General features: G+C 41.8%; 1 protein-coding gene across 1 annotated transcript; it reads left to right on the top strand.

Moving 5' to 3' along the window:
- The first annotated feature begins 9975 nt into the window (after positions 1-9975).
- Positions 9976-15731, top strand: LOC140237536 (putative nuclease HARBI1). The gene is made up of 3 exons (XM_072317470.1): positions 9976-10827; positions 11699-11865; positions 15690-15731. Exons 1-3 carry the CDS (start codon positions 9976-9978, stop codon positions 15691-15693), a joined length of 1023 nt encoding a protein of 340 aa, XP_072173571.1. The 3' UTR covers positions 15694-15731.
- Positions 15732-23584: the final 7853 nt, after the last annotated feature.

Below are 23584 nucleotides of genomic sequence, written 5' to 3'. Positions count from 1 at the left end.
CCTTCGCTCCCCCCCCCCCCCCCTCTCTCTCTCTATCTCTCTTTGTTTTTGTCAATATCCTACACCTTCCGACTATTCGTCACTCCAGTTCCTTACTCTTCTTTCAATCTCCATTTTCTGGTCTCGTTTTTACAGTGCATTTGTATCTACAAGTTGAATAAAAATGTTCTTATTTGAATGTTCACGTAAAGATAATCTACAGCAAGGGTTATTCATATATACATATATATATATATATATATATATATATATATATATATGATAAAAAACACCTACACCTACACCCACACGCACACACATGCACACATACGTTTGTATCGTATGTGTATATACCAATACGTGCGTATGTGTATGGGTGTGTGCATAAATGCGCAGCCACCTTATCCCTGTCCATTTGCATCATAAAATGCTCGCACACACCAAATATTTCTGAAATTGGCTGGCTCACACGTAACTTGTCTTTCCCCAGCCACAAATCTCGTCTCTATATAATTTCCGCGCCAGACGAGATACCACTGGGGGCTCTCGCGAGTCACTAACCTCGCCCAATGTATAGGAGTCAGATGATATGATCTAATAAACTTTCCGATCGTGGCGTAAGCAGTGACATAGCCAGTCAGCGAGGGGGGAAAGTGCATCGTCATTACGGGGCCCGACTGTTGATTCAAGAGATCGATCCATTTGTCTCCACATGCAGACGGGGTAGATACATTTCCCTGCTGAATGCTAAGAAATCCACATTCGGAGCTCCCGTACCTTTATCGCTTTTACGACGGGCACTTATTACACATGCGGTACCCGTCCACATCAGTTAAGAGAGTCGGATGCAGAAATCGTACTTTTATATGGGTCTCTGCTATACGTGTATGTATTCTAAATATTAGTGTGACATTACGTTTACATTTGCGTGGTGTATATGATGTCGTAACAGGGATGAACTGTAGTCCATATTATATGTTGAGTACCTCATTTATGTAAATTCATGACCAAAGCAATCAACACTTACCCCGATATGCCTTCTGCAAAATGGACAAATTGCACTAGAATTTTAGTATCAGTTTGTAGAAGACCGGTTACAAAAATTAAAGAATCATCACAGACTAATATTTTTTGTCTGTTATTGTTTTGCTGTTAAAATCCTGCTTATTATGTAAAAATGAAGCTTTGAAAACACACGGGTTGGAAATTGGTATTAGATCATTTCAAAACGGTAGACGAATTTAATGTTGTGAATATTCCGTCAGAATACACCCGTTCATTGGTATAGTTTGTTATCGGTGTTACGGTGATAAATACAATATTTTTGGTAGAAGCACTCCTTTCAAAACTACTATGTTTTCTCATCCATTCATACATCATCATAAGCCAGTACAGTTCGATAATAAAAGAAAGACGAAGAGATATAAGCCACCTTGATTTCAAACCGTGTCTTTCGGATTTCGAACTATCTAACGAAGATATGAAAGAAGAGGGAAAAATGTGATAATTATAGTCGTATCAACCATTTCTCCTGGGCTAGTTGAAAAGATTTTTTCAAAGATATATATCACTGTAATCATGTAAAGGCCACACAAAATAATCTTTTCCTTGTTTTCACTTTTCTACTCAACCTTTACATTCTTTACAATGGATATAAAAATTAAATTATGTGAATCTTCATCCAGATATTGTTTTAAAAAATATTTCCTATGGGTGTCGTCTAGACATTTTAAAGACTTTCGGCATGAGAACAAACATGACACGGAATTTGTGTGTGTGTGTGTGTGTGTGTGTGTGTGTGCTTCCATTTCCTTTTGGTTTGTTCTATTTGTTTGTTTGGTTGCTTGCTTGTTTGTTTTGTAGTATTTTTTTAAGACCACAGTTAGACGCGTTGATAAATATACGTGGTCCAGGTGGACGCTTAAGAGCTTCTCCTGGAAGCAGATCTGATGTTGATCAGCATCCATCCTGGCGGAAACCTGCCGCTCTTCTCAGCCTTTGGGAGTATTTTTCACGCCAGTGCCACCCGCGAATAATGATAGGTGGATGGCGAAGAGATAGCAATGAATATCAACTGCCGATGCAACGTATTGAAATGGGTCCCAGCACACAATATGTGCAAACAGACATCACAGAGGCATCCTATCATCGAATTGCCGATGGTCTAAAGTGTGTTTATGAATAGTCGGATCATTGAGTATTTCTGAAGTGATTTTCATCGTTTGGGGCTGTTTTTTTTTTTTTCAGCTACCCGTATTTCCCTCGGTACTATTCAACAGCGTCGTTTTTAGTGCGAAACACATACGGACATATCCCGCATTCTCTTCAACCGACAGACTCGCCCAATTTGTTTACGTACATTCCCAATCAATCGGAAAATACAAAAACCATGAGACTGTAATAGAGTGAGCTCCTGTCTGTCGATGTGATTGCCCGCTGTCGTTAAGCACGTCATGTTCGAGACCCCCTGCCAGAGACAATCACTGGAGCCTCGTCAATCATTCCGTAATGCCACATATTGAATCAATGTCGGCGCGAAAAGTATGTTGCTATGACAACCGACAGTCAAGTTGCTCTTTCAAAATGTGATCAACGGATCCCTTGATATCCATGTAAGATTGCCAGTTCTCATGATTGCTCACTATTGCTCTAAGTTCACTTTGTAAATGTCGACTGAGACTCCTCCAAACTTTGAAGAATATTGTGTCTACACACATCTGATAGGTACATCGAGATTGAATTGACAAATTCGGAGTTCAAGACCTTTGATTTTTCATTAAAAATTATAACTTATTGAAAATATTACAGTAGTTCTATGTATTAATCACTGTTTGAATATTTTCTTACAAGATCTCAAAAATAGTACCCCTTTGCCACAGCACGTAAATACTTTAATACTCCTGCATATTCAGTGATGACTATAATTATGGTGCTGCTCTAGACAAACATTCTGGTCTCAATGTCTGCAAAATTAACTCGATTAGTTTTGAGATTTTTTCAAAGTTAGTTCAATGTCTGGCAATAAGTAATGACATGTAACCCAACAATTTTTGTCCCAGGTGTATCTTCCGTTTCAGGAATTCGGGTTAATTGCGTGTAGACGAAGCTTATTACCGGCACCCCGGGATGAATTTGAGAATCATTCAGCACCAACTTTTACCACAGACGGCTCGCGCATGGTTGAGTCTGTTTGAGTTAAGGGAGCACGGCTTGGCAATTACCTTCGATTATTCCACACATTGCAAGCCGAGTTCTGAATCTCGTTTGGAGAGAAGATGAGAGAAACAGACAGAGAGAAAAAGGAGAGAGAGAAATATATAGAGGGTGATTTGTAGAGAGAATGAAGTAGAATAAGAGAGGTATGGAGAGCAGTTGGAGAGAAAGAAGAGAATTGGAGAAGGTGAAAAAGGAGATGAGGAGACGAGGTGGAGAGGGAGATGAAGAAGGAGGAAATAGACCGAGAAAGAGAGGGATAGAGAGAGAGAGAGAGAGAGAGAGATGGGACAGCTGACAATAGCGGAGGAAGAAAGAATAATTATGAAAGAATTTTAGAAAGAAAGAGAGCAAAGGTAGGTAGGTAACAGAGAGAAAAAAAAATTGATAGAAAAATGAAGAACTGGGAAAAGAAACAAAGATACGTGGAAGACTTCTCAAAGTTCTTTATATTCCTTGTCACATCATTTCGCAACTTTGTAAAAGCCCTTTAAGGTTTGTGAACAGCACTGCACATTAAAGATAACGTCGAAATCAAGCTTGTAGCATTCGCGTTTTCGACAAGGGTATGGACTTCTGCTTAGAACAGAAGCATAATGATGACAAACGGGACACATTCCAGGACCAAAATGTCATTCCAAAGAAGTGATTATATATCCCCGTAAGAGGGTTATATAATGTCTAAAGCCACGTTTCAATCTCTCTAAATTAGACTGACATGCTGAAAACGTTTAGCTGGTTTCCAAAGCACATACCTACAGAAGCATGCGGGGTGAGATCAGATAGGTACAATGGCACCAAGTGGAGAAAACTGTGACTAGTCATGAATGAGCATCATTAACCAAGCGGAGACAGCACTTTCGAAAAGACGCCACGAATTAATTAAGGTCATTCGTCAATAGTTTGTCCACTTACGATTGCTTTCTTTTGCAATGTATATGTCATGTACATAATAAGAATGATGACGACGATGATGATGATGATAATAATGATAATGATAATGATAACAAAAATGATAACGGGGCATTTTCAATGCGCACGAACAATATGAAAGTTTGTACTCAAACATTGAATAGAAGATACATCTATGAGTCTGGGTAAGAACACATAGATTGTTACTATCAAGGACAGATCCAAGTATACAACATAGCTTCGAACATGTCAAATCTTGGAAGATAGTTAGCTTGAGGCATTCATGGACACATTCGTGATTATTAATGAAAAACACCTTTCTACTCCTGTCATAAGAATAGCTGAATCCTAGGTTCAATTAACATCAACTCCGCCAAAATATGGCATGTTATATCCAGGACTATCTTTAGTAATTAATTAATGTGTTTTAGGTTAAAGCATAAGAACGCATAATGATATACAACATTGCATTACATACAAAACCTATCTTAACTATCAAGTTCTCTACTGGATTTATGCATCCTATGCCCAATTGCGATCGCCTCTAAAGGCCACATTTCACAAGCTTGAACAGAATATTAGGGAAAATTCAGACCTTCTTTCCTTTAGTCATTTACTCTGGTCAATATAGTATGTCACTCTACCTGTCTAATTTATAGAATTCACATAATTCAGGAGTGATTATACGACGAGAGACTGTATACATGTAAGGCAAAGATATTGGTGCTTATAGTCTTTAGTTAAAAACCTCCAGCTATCTCTCACTACTGTAAAACCTGCGTCATTATAGTGTATCGTAACTACGGACACTGACATCCCGGCTGTATATGGCACTTTCACGTAAGAATTTTGTCACATGTAATAAAATGGCTATGATGTCAAACGAACAGTTAATCAGGCGTTTATATTGATTAGGAATACAAAGCTAAGTCGGTTTTTTTTTTTGATATAAATTAACACAGGTACTTACATTTGTTCGGAGTTTATAGGCCGGTCAGCCATGGACACTCTGCGTAATATTCCTTAAGTATGCAGGCCGTGGCAAGGCTGTGGTATGAGCCTGCCTGGGGAGGCATGTTGGGTTACCGTCACCATTAGCTCGGGACAATCTGATGGGGAATCGGAGTTCTTTCTACCCACTTGTTGACCCGGATAATCTCGGTGCTGCATTGGGCACAAGAGTACCTCGTCTGCTGCTGTCCGTCCGTGCGGGGCGCCTACTTAGTAGTGCCGAAGGCTTTTACAGCAACCACTGGCCTACTCGTGGCGAGCGCTTCCTTGCTCCAGATCGATATTTCGGCTCTCAGCCGTTTTTGCGGAGTAGTGCTGAAAAATGCTTGCCAGGATATACAGCACTCCCGTGCACACTCTTCACGTTTGGGATTTATGTGGACGTGAGGCCTAATGTAGTATAATCAAAGCGATGTGCTCTCCAGAACGGCCAGTGGGATGCCTTTGCTGCAGGCGACCGGCGGAGATTCGGGAGGCGTGTGTGAAATTCAACAGAATTCAAGGCGCCTCACACTTGAATGCGTTGTCGACCCACGCCAGCAATATCCTTCCGATCGAGAACACGTCCGCGGGTAAACTAATAATGGGGATTCGTAGCAGGCATGAGTTCAATTTAGAGAGCAGGAGACTGCTCAGCTCCATTCTAATGAAATGAACCAGCCTTATTTGTCTCAAGCCCGACAGCAAACGGTACTCCGATCCCTCGTAAATAAGATCAATATCACCAGCCTGGTTACCAGACTAATACTGCCCGAAGAGGGTCCAGGAAACTCAACATGAGAGGGTCAAATTTAGGAACATTGTGCCTTGCAATCTTTCATTATGAAAACCGGAGCCCCCGACAGGCTATATGCCCATTTCACCTTTGTCAAAACTGAAATGAATCACCCGAGACGCCTTAATTTGAAATGCCTCCCTTGCTTCTCGCAAACTTGAGAGTCTCGAGTCAAAAGGTGATCTGTGAGAGTCGGGATTGTGCGGAGCGGAACGTGAGTAGGATTTTTCGTGCCTGATTATGTGCTCTCTTACAACGAGGCTGGCGGATCGGGTGATGCGATCATGTTCATAAAGAGCCCGGCGGTGGGGATATCCTAGGCCAGTGTATTGCCACAACAGCCTCTAGCTGTCCCTCTATCCTTGTCTCATTAGCTCTCCCCTTTATCAATCAGCGATGATTTAATTAAGGGAGAGAAATTTGCAAATGAGGGAGTGAAAGTCGGGGGAAAGAATCAGCATACATAATAATAATAATAATAATAATAATAATAATAATAATAATAATATATATATATATATATATATACATATATATACTATGTGTGTGTGCGTGTATACACAAATCCACATAATTAAACGTTAGGTGTGTGTGTGTATGTGTGTGAAGCGAGTCGGTCGATCACTGTTAGCATGATCATACCTTGATGAACGAAATCGTAAAATGACTCCTTACAATGCAGTCTTCAGGCTTTATCAAAACTTAATGCTATGAAACAAGAAAAAGAAAGAGATATACACAATATATCAAGGTGAGACTAATTTTTGTTTGCTCAAGACCATTTTTAACTTTGGTTCATTAAAGAAAATGGCATCGGCGTGTCTTAAACCAACTGATCAGTATTATTATATTCTTGTTACAAAGATGTTTGTCATTATTGTCACTAACGTGACTCATCAGAGAATATTACATGGTTAAGGATGTTTTAGAAATAAATATCAGAGATACAATATCAGAGTCACTGAAGGTCTGACAATGACCCATCCAAGCACACAAGCACACGCACACACGCACACACAATCTCAACGCAAACTAACGCAAAACGTTCAGTGTCAGTGCGAATTAAGAGTACACTTTCGATGACACTGACATGAATGGATGTGTCTTGACGCGCGAGCTCAGCTGTTGTGGTACTTATACCCCAACTGCGTCCGCATCGGGCGGCGCACGCATGTCACTCTCTTGGCGTCATCATTAATCAAACTGTTTGCTCAGGCGAGATCGAAATCCCAAAGGATTGCGAGTGAATCTGAAGCTACGTTGAATCACACCAAACCATACAGCTACATGGGGACCAGGAAAATGATGGGGTTGACAACAGAGAATTCTGAAATTTTCCCCAGGAAGGACTGGAGATGCACTTCACTCAAATTGAGATAAATAAGGATGATCATATTGTGTGAAAAGTCAGGCCACATAGATGTTCACTGGATCTACACTATTCTCTTCCCCATACACCTAAGTACTTTTTTGACGATTGACATTAAAAAAAACCTGTGAAAAGATTTTTATTCATAGTGTCTGAAATCGCAGAGGATTGGAAAACTGTGAAAAACACATTGTAGTGTCACTTCATACATGTCCATACATTTTTTTATTTCGCCACAATGTCACTAACCGAAATACATGTATCTTTCTCTCTCTCTTTTTTCCTTTCCTTTTCTCATCATCCATATCAATCTCTTTTCTCTTCTCTTTTCTATTCCTATCTGTTCGGAACTCTTCTTTTCTGTCATACTCTTCATCCAATGCCACTCCTTTTCTTCACAGCTCTCATAGTATAAATTTGCTTTCTCTATCCCTTCTCTTATACAGTGATATGTCATAGCAATTCCTTTCCTGGGGACAAAATTGAGCAAATATTCTTTTGTCACATTGAAGGTGCGTAATTCGGTTCATACTTACTGTTAACACTCACCATAGCATTATTTTTTGCGGCTTTGATGATCTTTTTGCATGAAAGTGTTTGTTAACAGTTGCTTTGGGTGCAATTACGATCTCGTACTTGTCGTAGCTTTCCTGATAAAAAGGCCCAAGTGAACTTTTGCAATCACTCATCGTCAGGCGTTCGTCCATCTTCCATCGTCCTTCGTGTGTCGTGGTTAACCGTTTAACATTTTCATTCCCTTCTCCCATACAGAATTTTATTTTTTTTTTACCAAACCTGACAGATAGCATCACTAGGGTGATAATAACTCAGTGTATTCAAATTGACACAATGACCCCATCCCCCGTCTCCTAGGGGGCCCCAAACCCCAAGTTAATTAAGAAATCTGGTTAGATATCTTTTTCTCTAAACCGAAAGTGATAAAGCTTAGTTAATATGTAAGTAATGTGTAAGTACATCTATGAGTATGCCTACAGTTTCAAGTTTGTTCATGGCCGATAAGGGTGGGGGCAGGGGTGCAAAATTAGTCCCAGATTTCTTTTTTTTTTCATATTTTTGAAAGCCCATCTTCAAATTGATACCAAGCTTTGAAGGTATCATAATTGGTAGAAAAAGGGAATAAATTCTTGCAAAAATGGACGCCATTCCCTACTTGGGGCAAGTGGTAGCAATTCCCGGGGATGGGGTAGGGAAGACAAAGAACGAAGTTAAGGTATCTTGGAATATCATATCTGAAACCTTTACTCTTTATGCACCACGGTGTAAACCCCCAGTGTGCCACGTTATTCTGAGACTGCAAGACAGGCATCCTTTGTGAAAAACTTCCGTTTGTCATCTTGATGATTTTTTTTTTTTGTATAGATTTCTGTTTTGCTGGATATACTGTGATTAAGGTTGTAGATAAAAATCCAAGCGTCGACTTTACTTAAGTCTTAGAACAATTCTATGAATGTCTTTTTTCACTGAAATGACCAGTAACTATACATTATTTTCCAGGTATGACTTTTGCACTGAAAACAGTGAAAGAGACTTTTAGAATTTACTCGAAAAGGCATTAGGAAACACCGCGCAATATTCAATCACCACACAATAGAAGGTAAGTGTGAGAGGAATGGGATACCGATTGAAGCTTTGATAGTAAATGTTCCATTTGTGATTTATCGACTTAGAGCAAACTATGCGAATTGAGAAAGGCGTCGTCTGAGTCGGGTGTGCAAACGTGGCACATAAAGAGTTAAGTAATAACTAAGCTGGAGATACAATTGAATAGATTGGTGACTGTAAATTTTGATCACTTTTTTCTTCATTCAGAGTAAGTTGTCATAATAATTATTTTCATCTGACACGTCTGAATTCATCAAAATCAGTGGCGTACCGCGGGTCAAGACATTGGGGGGGGGGGCACCTCATGGCAGCAACACCAGAATTGCATAACGGTATGAATAAATGCGAGCGAACGGAGCGAGCGAGCTTGAAAATTTTGACATTTTACAGTCCCCAAACTGCCGTTTGTAGCTATATATAATAATATATTTGCTTTTGAAATTAAGGGCGTTGCACTGGGCGCAACTGCTGGCAGTTACTGGCAGTAACATGAATGGCATTACGATTAAATGCGAGCGAGCGAAGCGAGCGAGCTTGAAAAATTTGTCATTTTACAGTCCAAAAACTGCCGTTTGTAGCTACATATTTTCGCTTTGGAAATTATTGGGAGGGGGCGCACCGGGCGCAACTGCTGGCAATTACTAGTACTGACAGCAACATCAGGGCCGGTATTCCATAAACGCATTTAAGCAAGAAATCTAAGCATATTTGCTTATATTCAAGCAAACCTGCTTAAATAGTATGAAATTTTGCTTAAATTGTAAGCAAGTTTGCTTACAAGAGAATTTAAGCAAAATCTCCCGATAAGCACTTTTGCTAAGACATTTTGCTTATTGTGAGCAATTGTGCTAAGCCTTTTTACTTACAATGAGCAAATTTGCTTAAACTGCGTATAAGCAAATTTGCCTAAACACGCTTTGGTATTCCATAAACATCTCAAGGTAAGTACTTTTGCTTAAATATAAGCCACCTTTTTACTTTGCTTATCTTTCTTCTAGCAGTAAGACTTATAAAAAGAGTGTTCAATCCCACGTAAGGCCGCACATGCAGTTCACGATTGACGCGTTGAATAAGGCATAATTGAGAGTCTGTGATGGCGGCTTTTCTCCGCATTCACGATCACGTGAGGGATCGCAGACAAATCGCCGCAAACGCACGCTTTCACCCGCTTCAGATTTATAACGACGTAGAGCTGATACAGAGATACCGTTTTTCGAGAAACGGTATTCAAAGGATTGAGAATCTAATTCACAACGACATTGTTGCGAAGGCAAATCGAAACCACCCAATAGAGCCCCTTGACAAGGTATGCGCTGCTCTTCATTTTTTCGCAACTGGATGTTTCCAGCGAACCGACGGCGACACTCTTCATCTGTCGCAGGCATCCATGTCAAGGTGCATCGCCCAAGTCAGCGATGCCCTGTCGAGACGCCTGCCAGACTTTGACCGTTTACCAGACGAAGATGAAAGAAGAAGATCGAAGATGAGGTTCTTCGAGATCGCGGAGATTCCGGGGGTGGTAGGCGTGATCGATGGTACTCATGTTAAGATTATTGCTCCTACCGAGCATGAAGACCAATTTGTGAACAGGAAGAGATACCACAGCATCAATGTGCAAGTCGTGATGGATGCTGAATGCAAGCTAATAAATATCAACGCTTGCTGGCCTGGAAGCACCCATGATTCCAGAGTCCTACGGGAAAGTAGGCTCGAAGAGCGTCTAGAAAACATCGATGGCCATCTCCTCGGGGACAGCGGGTATCCTCTCCGCCCATGGTTACTCACTCCTGTATTGCGCCCGCAATCTCCGGAGGAGGGGCGATATAACCAGTCACACAGAAGAACACGTTCTTTGGTAGACTTAGAGAGAGGTATTGGGCAACTCAAGAGACGATTCCATTGCTTGCATGAAGAACTCCGCGTGCACCCTTCACGAGCAAGCAAGGTAAGTGTAAACTGTTATTCTGCCTGTGAAGATGTAATTGTGATTTGTGTATGGTGCTTTGGTTAATATCTCAGTCTTATTACTGAGCATCCAACTGAATTAGGCCTACATCGTCACCTTAATTTCAATATACATATTTGTACTTTCAAAGTGACCCCGTTCTTTCAGGTATAAGGGAGCTTTAGATTTTAGACGCGCGGACGTTCAAAGAGAAAAAAACATGATCTGAGCGTGCGCAGTAACTTGATCCGCCCTACTGCGCACGCTCAGATCATGTTTTTTTCTCTTTGAACGTCCGCGCGTCTAAAATCTAAAGCTCCCTATATATTATATATATATATATATATATATATATATATACATAATATATTAATAGATTTTTGTCGTCGCATTACGTGTATCGCATATCTAATTGTTTTGAATTTGTACAAATTTTCTATAGAAGGAAATGCGTATCACACGTGACTCCTTTACTATAATATAACGTAGTCTTCGGGAGCGGCAGTTTCATTTCGGTATGTGATATACTGTATATAATTATGTGTATATATACCTGTATATACACATACAATATATATATATATATATATATATATATATATGCATATATATATATATATATATATGCATATATATATATAATTTATATATATATGTGTGCATAATTTATTCATTTCAAGAATATATACACATATAATATATACCATCATTTCGTTCTAGCCAAGCATATGAGTATATAAAGATGTAATGATAATATTTGGTCCTTAACAATCTTTTCCTTGTAATGATTGTTAGTACAGTGTTTAACAGTGTGTTACAAACGGGATTACAATGAATTTTCATTTCTCCTTTATACATGTGTTTGTTATAGATCATTGCTAGCTGTGCCGTTCTCCACAACCTGGCGAAAGATATGGGCATGCCCGATGTAGCTGACCTACTGCCAGCATATCCCCAACCTCCTCTTGAAGTTCATGCAGGAAACAACGCTGCTCGAGCTCAAGAATACAGACGGCGCATTATCCAGGCACACTTTAGGTAGTCATCTTTTCACACGTCGTGAAGGAAACCAAAACTCTTTATATTCAAGTTTGATTTATGGCTTAATCATATTTTTCATCTGCTTCATTCCAGGCCTAATTCAAATTATATGTTGGCCTGATTAAGAAAAACGTTCAAGATTAAAAGTATGCACAATCATACATGTATATCAGCCTTGACACAAAATTTTTGGTTTCCTTACAAATGAACAAAATTCTAATTCTCTGCAAACACTCCAATTCTCAATTTCTTCTTTTACAAGACAGACATGGAAATTCAATCAATATGAAAAATAATCATAATTTCTTCTGTCTTATGGTAGTACTTTATTAAATTTCTTCCTCTTGAAGCAGAATCTTTCTGGGCATACGTCGTGCAAGTGACAAAACATAGTATGAATGGAATCTCTAACTTCCTTTTAAACTGTTAGGATGAGGCGAAAATTGAAATGAGGATGAAAAGGCATATATAATGTAGAAGCTGTTTATTATCAAACATTTTCAAAAGTAATTATGATAACCTGCTAGCCTTTTAAAATGCTTTTCTTCCAAACACAACTGGCTGAAATAATTCCTCTACTCAACCATTCTCAACTTGATTTGAAAGAATCAATAACATTGCCTGGAATAAGACATGTTGACTGAAAAGAATAAAAAAAAAGGGAGAGAAATTACATATCTTAACTTTCCCTATGTGTATTATGAAGGGAATCACTCCATATGCACATGACCTCACAAATGTAGCCCTATATCTTGACAAATAACAAAATAACCAAAAAAAAAAAACCTCAATTCTGACATAAATGCTACATCCGTTCCTCTTTACATTTAAAGGTGAGCAGGTACAAGGAGTGTTCCTAGTCAAATCACTGTAAAATAAAAGTCACAGCACCATACTGCTATCATTATTATTTACAGATTTCATTTAATACCCGAATATATAACATGAAGTAAAATCAAAGCATACAAAAGATAAAATTTATATGGTTATATACATTTTGATAGCAAATCCTTTGAGTTTTTAAGTATCCTGAAATTTAGAATCAAAATTTAATCTTGAAATGTTACTGAAGGTTAATCATTTCTTTATATTACCCACAGCACTTCCTTGTACATGTAATACATGTACAAACAAGGAAAAGTAGAAATTACGCGGTGCGTAATATATGTCCCCGCCAGAAGTAGCATTTGTAGCAAAATGTACAATATAGGTCAAAAATCAAGGTCAAAGGTCAAAGAAGTCAAATGTCAAAATTCTTTGTAGAAGTTTGGAAGCCCTCACCTAGTGCCATAACATAAAGCAAACGGAATCGAAATTGTGTTAGAAATGGCGAAGGAGTAGCATTTTGTAGCACAATGTACAATATAGGTCAAAGGTCAAGGTCAAAGGTCACGACTGAAATTCTGTGTAGAAGTTTCAAAGCTCCCATGCAGTGCTATCATATAAAGCAAACAATCAAAATTGGCTCATAAATGACAGAGAAGTAGCAAATTGAACATTTTGATCACACACGGACGCACACACAGACGGACGGACGGACGGACACACACACGTACAGAGCCCGTTTCATAGTCCCCTGCTCGAACTCGTTCGGCGGGGACAATTATGTACAAGTTGATTAAAATGTCAATACGTTGAGATAAGCTCACAAAAACACATCAAAAAATTGTAGTTTAGAAAGAGACAACCATGACTACCCTTGGCTATTAACAATTGAAATGGCCTAAATGCATTATAAAATCTATGCGAATTACTGCTTATGTAATCTCAAAATAGCCTGAACCATATCTACCTCATAACCACAGTCATGAGTTTTGACAAATAGCAAAGGCTAAATATCAATGAGATTAACATGCATTCTCAAACTCATGAATCAATAATTTCGAGTATTAATAATAACATGAATGTGATCCATTTGCAAGGATCAACATTCACACTTGCCTGGTTTCCCAAATAAGTAATATCGCACCTTGAGAAAGTCATCATCATCAGATTTGAAATAGTTTCTGCCCCATTACATAAAGTAAAACTTGGACAGTATATTACTAATCTGAAACAATGGAAGAGTTTTTGTTGGGCACTGCCTATGAATAATACAAAGCAGCAATAGAATTGCATCTGTGAAGACTTTCTCTTTTCCCCATTTCCCTCCACCGAAATTTGAACAATTCATTTTTTTTTTTGTGTGTGTGTGTGTGTGTATTGTGATGACCAGCTTTGAAACAATGTGTGTTGGCACATGGGTGAATTTGATGTGGCATGAATGTTCAAGGTTATGCCTGATCTATCATGCCAATGTTATTCTTTTAGATAGGCACCAAGAAAAAAATACAAATAATCAACTGCCATAACAAACTTTTCAGAAATATCACATTGTCGTACTCTTTGGGCAAATTACTATTCAATACAGCAATTACTGTTGCAAACACCAATAACAAAAAACTTTCACCAAAGAAGTTTTGACAATTTTTGTTTTGCATCGAGCAGCAACAAAACTATTCAGAGTGCTTTGTCAAACCTCTGTAACACCATAAACTGTGCTATGAGCTGCTTAAAGGGAAGATAAACCCCAAGAACAATGTGGATTGAGTGAAAGCAGCAACATTAGTAGAACACATCAGTGAAAGTTTGAAGAAAATCGGACAATCGATGCAAAAGTTATGAATTTTTAAAGTTTTGGTGTTGGAACCGCTGGATGAGGAGACTACTAGAGGTTATGACGTATGAGTGGACTACAATATCAAGAAAATATAAAGAAAATACTACAAATATCAATTTTTCATGAAAATTACAAATTCCATCAACTTGATATTGACATATGTTAAGGGTAGCAATTATTCCCCCTGCTTTCTGAAAGCGGTTGGTCCACTGCTCTTTCATAATTCTAGAAAAGTGAATTTTTGTTGAATATCCTTTATATTTTCTTTGTATTGTTGTCCACTCATACGTCATATCCTCTAGTAGTCTCCTCATCCAGCGGTTCCAACACCAAAATTTTAAAAATTCATAACTTTTGCATCGATTGTCCGATTTTTCTCAAACTTTCACTGATGTGTTCTACTAATGTTGCTGCTTTCACTCAATCCACATTGCTCTTTGGGTTTACCTTCCATTTAAAGGCAAGGTACAGGTTAGGTAGAGATGTGGCTTCAGGTTTGCAATGTTTTATGATGGTGATTTTTTTTTTGTTTACATAGTGAGAAATCACTTATGAAATATGGAAGATTACTAATTCTAAGACAAATTCAAATGCTATTTGATGAAAAGTGGTTTTGAAATGGCTGAAATATCAAAATGAAATCAATGTTAACGAACCCTTATATTGGTATTGCTTTGTTTTACTTTGTTTTTCAATATCTCAGCCATTTCGAAACTGATTTACGTCAAAGTAACTTTGAATTCCTCTTAGAATAATATGCTCTGAAATATTTCAAAGATGTTTCTAAGTATTTCACAAAAATAAAAAGCTGTTACCTCATCTCAACTAATACTATGTCATCACAGAGAAGTATATTTTCAGGCTCATTACATTACAAGAATTTGTTCCGTTGCTTGAAAACAAAAATGTAACTTCTCAAAAAAATGTTGAGAGGGTTTCATGCATCACCAAAGGTGCACCCACTAAGGTCGATCAATTCCGTCTTGAATTGTTTTCTCTCTTCCAAGTCTGATTTGAACTTTTGCATTTGCAATTTAATGAGGCTTGCCTCCTCTGCCAACTTCTGTTTTTTTAGCTACCATCATTTCCCTTCCTGCATTTAGCTTCTTGACCTCAGCATCAATTTATTCATGATAAGAATCACCCTTTCGCTTCTTTGCAGATGAAGGCTGGTCAAGGCAAATCCTGGCAGGCCTCGTCAAAGGGGTGAGGGAGATGAGGGTACAGAAGATGTTGAAGCCCCCATGAATGAAGATGATGATGGTTGAGTTGCTGTGAAAGGAGGAGCTGCAGCTGCTCTGAATCCATGAGCTGAAGTTACTGTTGCGGGAGGTGATGCAGAAGAGGGCCTAGTAGCTGTACGTGACGGTGTGGAAGATGAACTGCTGAGAAAATTACAAAAACAGCAACAACACAGCTGTCAATGATTGAAAATAATAAATACTGAAGTACTTCATATACTTATCTGCATATAGTTTATGATTTTGTCTTGCACAAGAAACAGTATGCCAAAAGGTTTATGTGCATGTACGTCTGACGTGAAATATCCCGGAATGATATTGTGTACAGAGTCAGAGAGTGTACTTGATTCATGGTTGATGCAGTGTGAATTGATTACAATCAAGGGAGGAGCATATGAGAGCATACTTTATAAAAGTCTTGGACCCCAACAATGTAAAACACTCTGCTGATCACACATCACTATGATTGGGTGGAAGGACGGGAAACATTTCATGGATGCAATTTAGGGACATCAGACATGTGAATACTCGGGATATAATACTGTAACTTGCGTGAAGGGCTAATAGTTTTGGTGGAGACGAGGCTTTATATTTTTATCCTTGTTTTGTAAGATAATGACAAACTTTATTAAACGAAGAAAGAGCATTTATACTTATTTTAAAAGGAAATGAACTCAGCAATTTCAAAAACGGATTTTTAACACATTCTATGTAATAACTTTGAATTTTGCTTAAAATTGTATTTTATTTAACTTTTCATTGAAGATTTATAGTAAAAAAAAATTCATTGCTGAAAATGTAACTTAATTATAAGAATTTTGTTTCAGAGACAAGTGCTCGAAGGGCTTTAAGGCATACTCTTTTTTTTTTTACCCATTTCAATGATACAGACAATATACAATATGTATACATGAGTCTCTTTTTTAAGTTTATGCGCACACCCAGCTCTCGCTGGCTCTGCACACTCTGCACTGGCCGTGTCACCCCTGCACACACCCAGCTCACACTTGGGTTTGCATACTCGGTTACTACAGCAATGACAAGTTTGAAGTACAAGATCAGCAGTATCAACTTTGATTCTTTAATTTGTCAGTTTTTTAAGTGCACAAAGTCTTTATTGTACTGATTTTTTTTTCACATGTATATCAATCAATAATTGTTTACAGAAAGAAAAGGAAGTTATGCGGAAAGCAAAGCAATTTGATGGTTTACCAAGTGGTGCTACGGCCTCTGTATGGACAAAAACAAAGATAACATGACATGAAATACATCTTTATGTATTGCAACTATTCTTAGATATTTTGTCACATCAGTTGTCATATCAATATCTTCGTTTCTAGTGTACACCGAGGCCCGAGCATTACTATAGTGAACACATTAAATTGTTTTTGAGACCAGATGTCGCCCAGCTGGACTGTCGGTGCCAAGAGTCGTGTTCATCAGAAGGGTTGATTCCCATCTGCGTGGTCTGTATTTCAGCGATACTTAGTATCGCTCGAGGGATCGAGAAACCTGTACCTGTACGGAAAAATAATACAGGAACAACACATCGACGCTTCATGACTTGAGAAATCTTTGTAAAAGGGTTAGAAATGCACTTCCGTGATCGCCCTGTCCAAAATATGAAGAAAATGTCCATAATTAACACATTTTCCAATTTTCCAAAGTGTCTTTTTTCATACTTTTCAAAACTCGATTCAGGTCAGGTGGAATTGTCCCCTTGTGACTTTTGTTTTTAATGAAGTTAAGCACAGAACCAAATCGAACGAAATGAAAATTGTAAAAGACTTACTCACACTTACTTGTACTTCCTCACAGCGATAACATATCGATAATGGTATGCCAAATACTAGCGACTTGCAGTATTGTGTACACGGTCGCAGGAGCTCAAGGAGAAATGAACACAAAAAAAAAATGTACCAGCAAATCAGTTTCGTGATCATCAATTCCTGTAATACGGCCTGTAATAGCCACCCTTGTATTTTAGTGAGATATGCATGCATTCATTATTATAAACACAGCACAAATAACTTTAGTGGACTTGCATTTTGTACAAAAGAGCTGTGATCAAAGAGATTCTATATGTAATAGAGTAAGCGCTCACCATTCAGTGCGTACAAATGAAAACGGGGCCAACTGAACAGTGGCGCGCGCGCACGAAAGAGGTCGACTACAGAAGCCCGAACCCGGAAGTGCCTATAGTAATACACGTAAAGTACAGCTTCGAAGATGGGGTTGGGTTGGAAAAATCATTCTAATTTTAAGGAAAATCAATATTTGTCCACATGCCTCCGGATTTTATAAGTGAGATACATTCTCAGCACAGTATATGTGTTTTGATGAAAAAAGGACTTGCTCTAATGTGTCAAATATATGCCTTAATATGAAGCCAAAATTGCCAAACAGGCATTCATGCATTCATACTATAAAGATTGCAGAAAGGTACTAGTGTATACTCTTTGGTATGGGAGTACTGATTTTACATAATATACGTCACTTAGAAACATCAGACACACATACCTACAACACACACTCTAACAAACATACAACACACACTCCCACACACACCTACAACAAACACACACACACTCACAACAAACACACACATACGCACACACATGTACACACCAAACCACATTCTTTTTCACATTCCAACACACACACACACACACACACAACACACAGTGTGTTGTGTGTGTGTGTTGGAATTAAAAAAAATGTGGTTTGGTGTGTACATGTGTGTGTACGGTGTGGGTGTGTGAGTGTGTGTTTGCTGTGGGTGTGTGTGGGAATGTGTGTTGTATGTGTGTGGGAGTGTGTGTTGTATGTGTGTCTTATGTTTCTAAGTGACATTTATATTATGTAAAATCAGTACTACCATACCAAAGAGTATACACTGTACCTTTCTGCAATCTTTATGTAGTATGAATGCATGAATGCCTGTTTGGCAATTTTGGCTTCGTGTTAAGGCACATATTTGACACCTTAGAGGAAGTCCTTTTTTCTTAAAAAAAACACCTATACTGTGTTGAGAATGTATCTCTCTTATAAAATCCGGAGGCATATGGACAAATATTGATTTTCCCTAAAATTAGAATGATTTTTCCAACCCAACCCCATTTTCGAAACTGTACTTTACGTGTATTACTATAGGCACCTCCGGGTTCAGGCTTCTGGTAGTCGACCTCTTTGAAAATGGCGGCGGGTCGTTCAATTGGCCCCGCTCCTATATGCGAGCGCGCGCTCTATTACATATAGAACCTCTTTGGCTGTGATTAATTTCCCTCTACCTGCTTCTCAAAGGTCAACTAGGTTAGCCAACATGGAAGACACAACCTCCTCCCAAAAGAGTTTATCAAATACGTTTCACCTACAGCTGTTTTGATTGCCGGTCGAGTCCACTAGAGACCTCTGCCAGACTCCCGGAGGGATGATATCCACGCAACGGCCGCCTCTGGTCAGGGAGGTGAGACCCTCGCCTCCATGGTCTGGTCTTCTCGCTCCACGCCAGCAGGTATATCGGCAACCAACTGCTCGTTCCTTGTAGAGTAGTACGAAAACCATGCGACTCTCCTTCGGCGATGATTCAGGCTGGTCTTTCCTAACACCCAGCTCTCATTCGTCCCCTTTTAAAGGTTTTCTTTAAACTACCCCCTATAGACAGCCAATGAGATGAGTAAAAACTGCACTACCCGCCCACACGACCAAATCCCTTGTGTTAATAAATTGTGCAGGTTCTCCAAATCTCTGATCACGCTCCCCAAACTGGGCCTAGTTAACATTCCGAGCGCCAGGTAAATCAAGACAAAATATCCGCACCTGATGTTATCTGAGGCAAGCTATGACGAACAGAACAAATGGAGCAAAACGCCCCCTCCCTACCTTTATTACATTACCCCTCGATTTCATTGGTGGAAACAACAGAAGCAGTTTCTCATACATGGTCTCTTATCATGCGACCCGAGCTGGATGCGTAAATCATTGTTTTGTCAAGTGATTCCTTTCATAAGTTGAATTTTATTCAAATACATACAAACTCCCGCCGTGTAATGCTATGTGAGGCGAGCTGTTAAGAACATTATAAAGGGGCAAGATGCCCATGCCTTGCCCTGTCAACAAAATGCCATGTATTCATGGGTTAAACGAAAACCATAATGGGTGCGTGCAGTTAACATTGCTAGGAAAGTGATTCCTTTCAAAAGCTGAATGGTATTCAAATGCATGCAAACTCTCGTCAGTTTTGCTATACGTGAGGCAAGCTACGGCGAACAGAACGACAGGAACGAAAAGAACTACTGCCTGCCCTCGTGAAAATTCCTTGTCTTCATTGGTTCTATCAAATGGAACAGTTTTCAAAGTCTTTTGCCTCATGACCTAAACTGGGTGCGCAAAACAATAAGTTGAATTTCATTCAAATGTACGCAAACTCCCCCCACCCTGTTGATATGTGAGGCAAGCTACCACGAATACTGAAAAGGGGCAAGATGTCGACCCCAGCCCTTTTTACTAGATCCCGTGTCTTCATTGGTGAGAGCGAAATTGCCAGTATCTCAAAGTCTGATCCAAACCCAAACTGGATGCTTTTCACATTTCTTGCCAGTGATTCATTTTTAAAGACAGCAGAATTTTATTCAAGTGCATGGAAATATTATCGCCACCTGGTGCTATTTGAGGGAAGATGTTATGAAGATTACACAGGGCCAAGATTTCCATTGCCTGCCCCATATAGAAAATCCTTTGTCTTCATTGGTGCTTAACGAATTAGCAGTTTCCCAAAGTGGTCCCTTATCACGTGACCCAAACTGATGCAGTTGACATTCCTAGTCAAGTGGTCCCCTTGAGAGGTGAATTTTATTTAAAGGCATGTAAACTCCCCCTCTCCTGCTATTTGCGGCAACCTGTAGGTAGCATTGCAAAGGGCTAAAATACCCACTCCCTGCCTATCGAGAAAATCCCGTCTTAATAGGCGTTTTAACGTCAGCCCGATAAAAATCCAAGCTCGAGGTATTTATCGAGATTGCGAATTAGCACGCTATATTATCATTTCTTATTCACATCAGCCCGAAGAGAATTAGCCCGAAATTTTTTCGAGATAATTCGACAGCTTAGCATGTGCAAACAGCATCAGTAATGTGTGGACTTTCAAACATTTTTCATGAGTTGTGTGCAGTTTCCTCAGTACACCTCAGTACATCTCAGTACACTCAACACCCCCTGCACATGCACACCCAGCTGCCCGCTGGCTCTGCACACTGAGCACTCAGTACACCCCCTGCACATGCACACCCAGCTGCCCGCTGGCTCTGCACACTGAGCACTCAGTACACCCCCTGCACATGCACACCCAGCTGCCCGCTGGCTCTGCACACTGAGCACTCAGTACACCCCCTGCACATGCACACCCAGCTGCCCGCTGGCTCTGCACACTGAGCACTCAGTACACCCCCTGCACATGCACACCCAGCTGCCCGCTGGCTCTGCACACTGAGCACTCAGTACACCCCCTGCACATGCACACCCAGCTGCCCGCTGGCTCTGCACACTGAGCACTCAGTACACCCCCTGCACATGCACACCCAGCTGCCCGCTGGCTCTGCACACTGAGCACTCAGTACACCCCCTGCACATGCACACCCAGCTGCCCGCTGGCTCTGCACACTGAGCACTCAGTACACCCCCTGCACATGCACACCCAGCTGCCCGCTGGCTCTGCACACTGAGCACTCAGTACACCCCCTGCACATGCACACCCAGCTGCCCGCTGGCTCTGCACACTGAGCACTCAGTACACCCCCTGCACATGCACACCCAGCTGCCCGCTGGCTCTGCACACTGAGCACTCAGTACACCCCCTGCACATGCACACCCAGCTGCCCGCTGGCTCTGCACACTGAGCACTCAGTACACCCCCTGCACATGCACACCCAGCTGCCCGCTGGCTCTGCACACTGAGCACTCAGTACACCCCCTGCACATGCACACCCAGCTGCCCGCTGGCTCTGCACACTGAGCACTCAGTACACCCCCTGCACATGCACACCCAGCTGCCCGCTGGCTCTGCACACTGAGCACTCAGTACACCCCCTGCACATGCACACCCAGCTGCCCGCTGGCTCTGCACACTGAGCACTCAGTACACCCCCTGCACATGCACACCCAGCTGCCCGCTGGCTCTGCACACTGAGCACTCAGTACACCCCCTGCACATGCACACCCAGCTGCCCGCTGGCTCTGCACACTGAGCACTCAGTACACCCCCTGCACATGCACACCCAGCTGCCCGCTGGCTCTGCACACTGAGCACTCAGTACACCCCCTGCACATGCACACCCAGCTGCCCGCTGGCTCTGCACACTGAGCACTCAGTACACCCCCTGCACATGCACACCCAGCTGCCCGCTGGCTCTGCACACTGAGCACTCAGTACACCCCCTGCACATGCACACCCAGCTGCCCGCTGGCTCTGCACACTGAGCACTCAGTACACCCCCTGCACATGCACACCCAGCTGCCCGCTGGCTCTGCACACTGAGCACTCAGTACACCCCCTGCACATGCACACCCAGCTGCCCGCTGGCTCTGCACACTGAGCACTCAGTACACCCCCTGCACATGCACACCCAGCTGCCCGCTGGCTCTGCACACTGAGCACTCAGTACACCCCCTGCACATGCACACCCAGCTGCCCGCTGGCTCTGCACACTGAGCACTCAGTACACCCCCTGCACATGCACACCCAGCTGCCCGCTGGCTCTGCACACTGAGCACTCAGTACACCCCCTGCACATGCACACCCAGCTGCCCGCTGGCTCTGCACACTGAGCACTCAGTACACCCCCTGCACATGCACACCCAGCTGCCCGCTGGCTCTGCACACTGAGCACTCAGTACACCCCCTGCACATGCACACCCAGCTGCCCGCTGGCTCTGCACACTGAGCACTCAGTACACCCCCTGCACATGCACACCCAGCTGCCCGCTGGCTCTGCACACTGAGCACTCAGTACACCCCCTGCACATGCACACCCAGCTGCCCGCTGGCTCTGCACACTGAGCACTCAGTACACCCCCTGCACATGCACACCCAGCTGCCCGCTGGCTCTGCACACTGAGCACTCAGTACACCCCCTGCACATGCACACCCAGCTGCCCGCTGGCTCTGCACACTGAGCACTCAGTACACCCCCTGCACATGCACACCCAGCTGCCCGCTGGCTCTGCACACTGAGCACTCAGTACACCCCCTGCACATGCACACCCAGCTGCCCGCTGGCTCTGCACACTGAGCACTCAGTACACCCCCTGCACATGCACACCCAGCTGCCCGCTGGCTCTGCACACTGAGCACTCAGTACACCCCCTGCACATGCACACCCAGCTGCCCGCTGGCTCTGCACACTGAGCACTCAGTACACCCCCTGCACATGCACACCCAGCTGCCCGCTGGCTCTGCACACTGAGCACTCAGTACACCCCCTGCACATGCACACCCAGCTGCCCGCTGGCTCTGCACACTGAGCACTCAGTACACCCCCTGCACATGCACACCCAGCTGCCCGCTGGCTCTGCACACTGAGCACTCAGTACACCCCCTGCACATGCACACCCAGCTGCCCGCTGGCTCTGCACACTGAGCACTCAGTACACCCCCTGCACATGCACACCCAGCTGCCCGCTGGCTCTGCACACTGAGCACTCAGTACACCCCCTGCACATGCACACCCAGCTGCCCGCTGGCTCTGCACACTGAGCACTCAGTACACCCCCTGCACATGCACACCCAGCTGCCCGCTGGCTCTGCACACTGAGCACTCAG

This window comes from Diadema setosum, chromosome 14 (assembly GCF_964275005.1).
Source record: "Diadema setosum chromosome 14, eeDiaSeto1, whole genome shotgun sequence".
Classification (NCBI taxonomy): Eukaryota; Metazoa; Echinodermata; class Echinoidea; order Diadematoida; family Diadematidae; genus Diadema; species Diadema setosum.
The sequence above is the reverse complement of the archived record's forward strand: the minus strand, read 5'-3'. Positions and strand labels throughout refer to the sequence as shown.

What these genes read in the sequence shown, in the direction of transcription:
- LOC140237536 (XM_072317470.1), top strand. Translation starts at nt 9,976, where the DNA reads ATGGCGGCTTTTCTCCGCATTCACGATCACGTGAGGGATCGCAGACAA. An exon ending in ACCCTTCACGAGCAAGCAAG is followed by an intron (nt 10,828 to 11,698) that starts GTAAGTGTAAAC and finishes TGTTTGTTATAG; the next exon opens with ATCATTGCTAGCTGTGCCGT.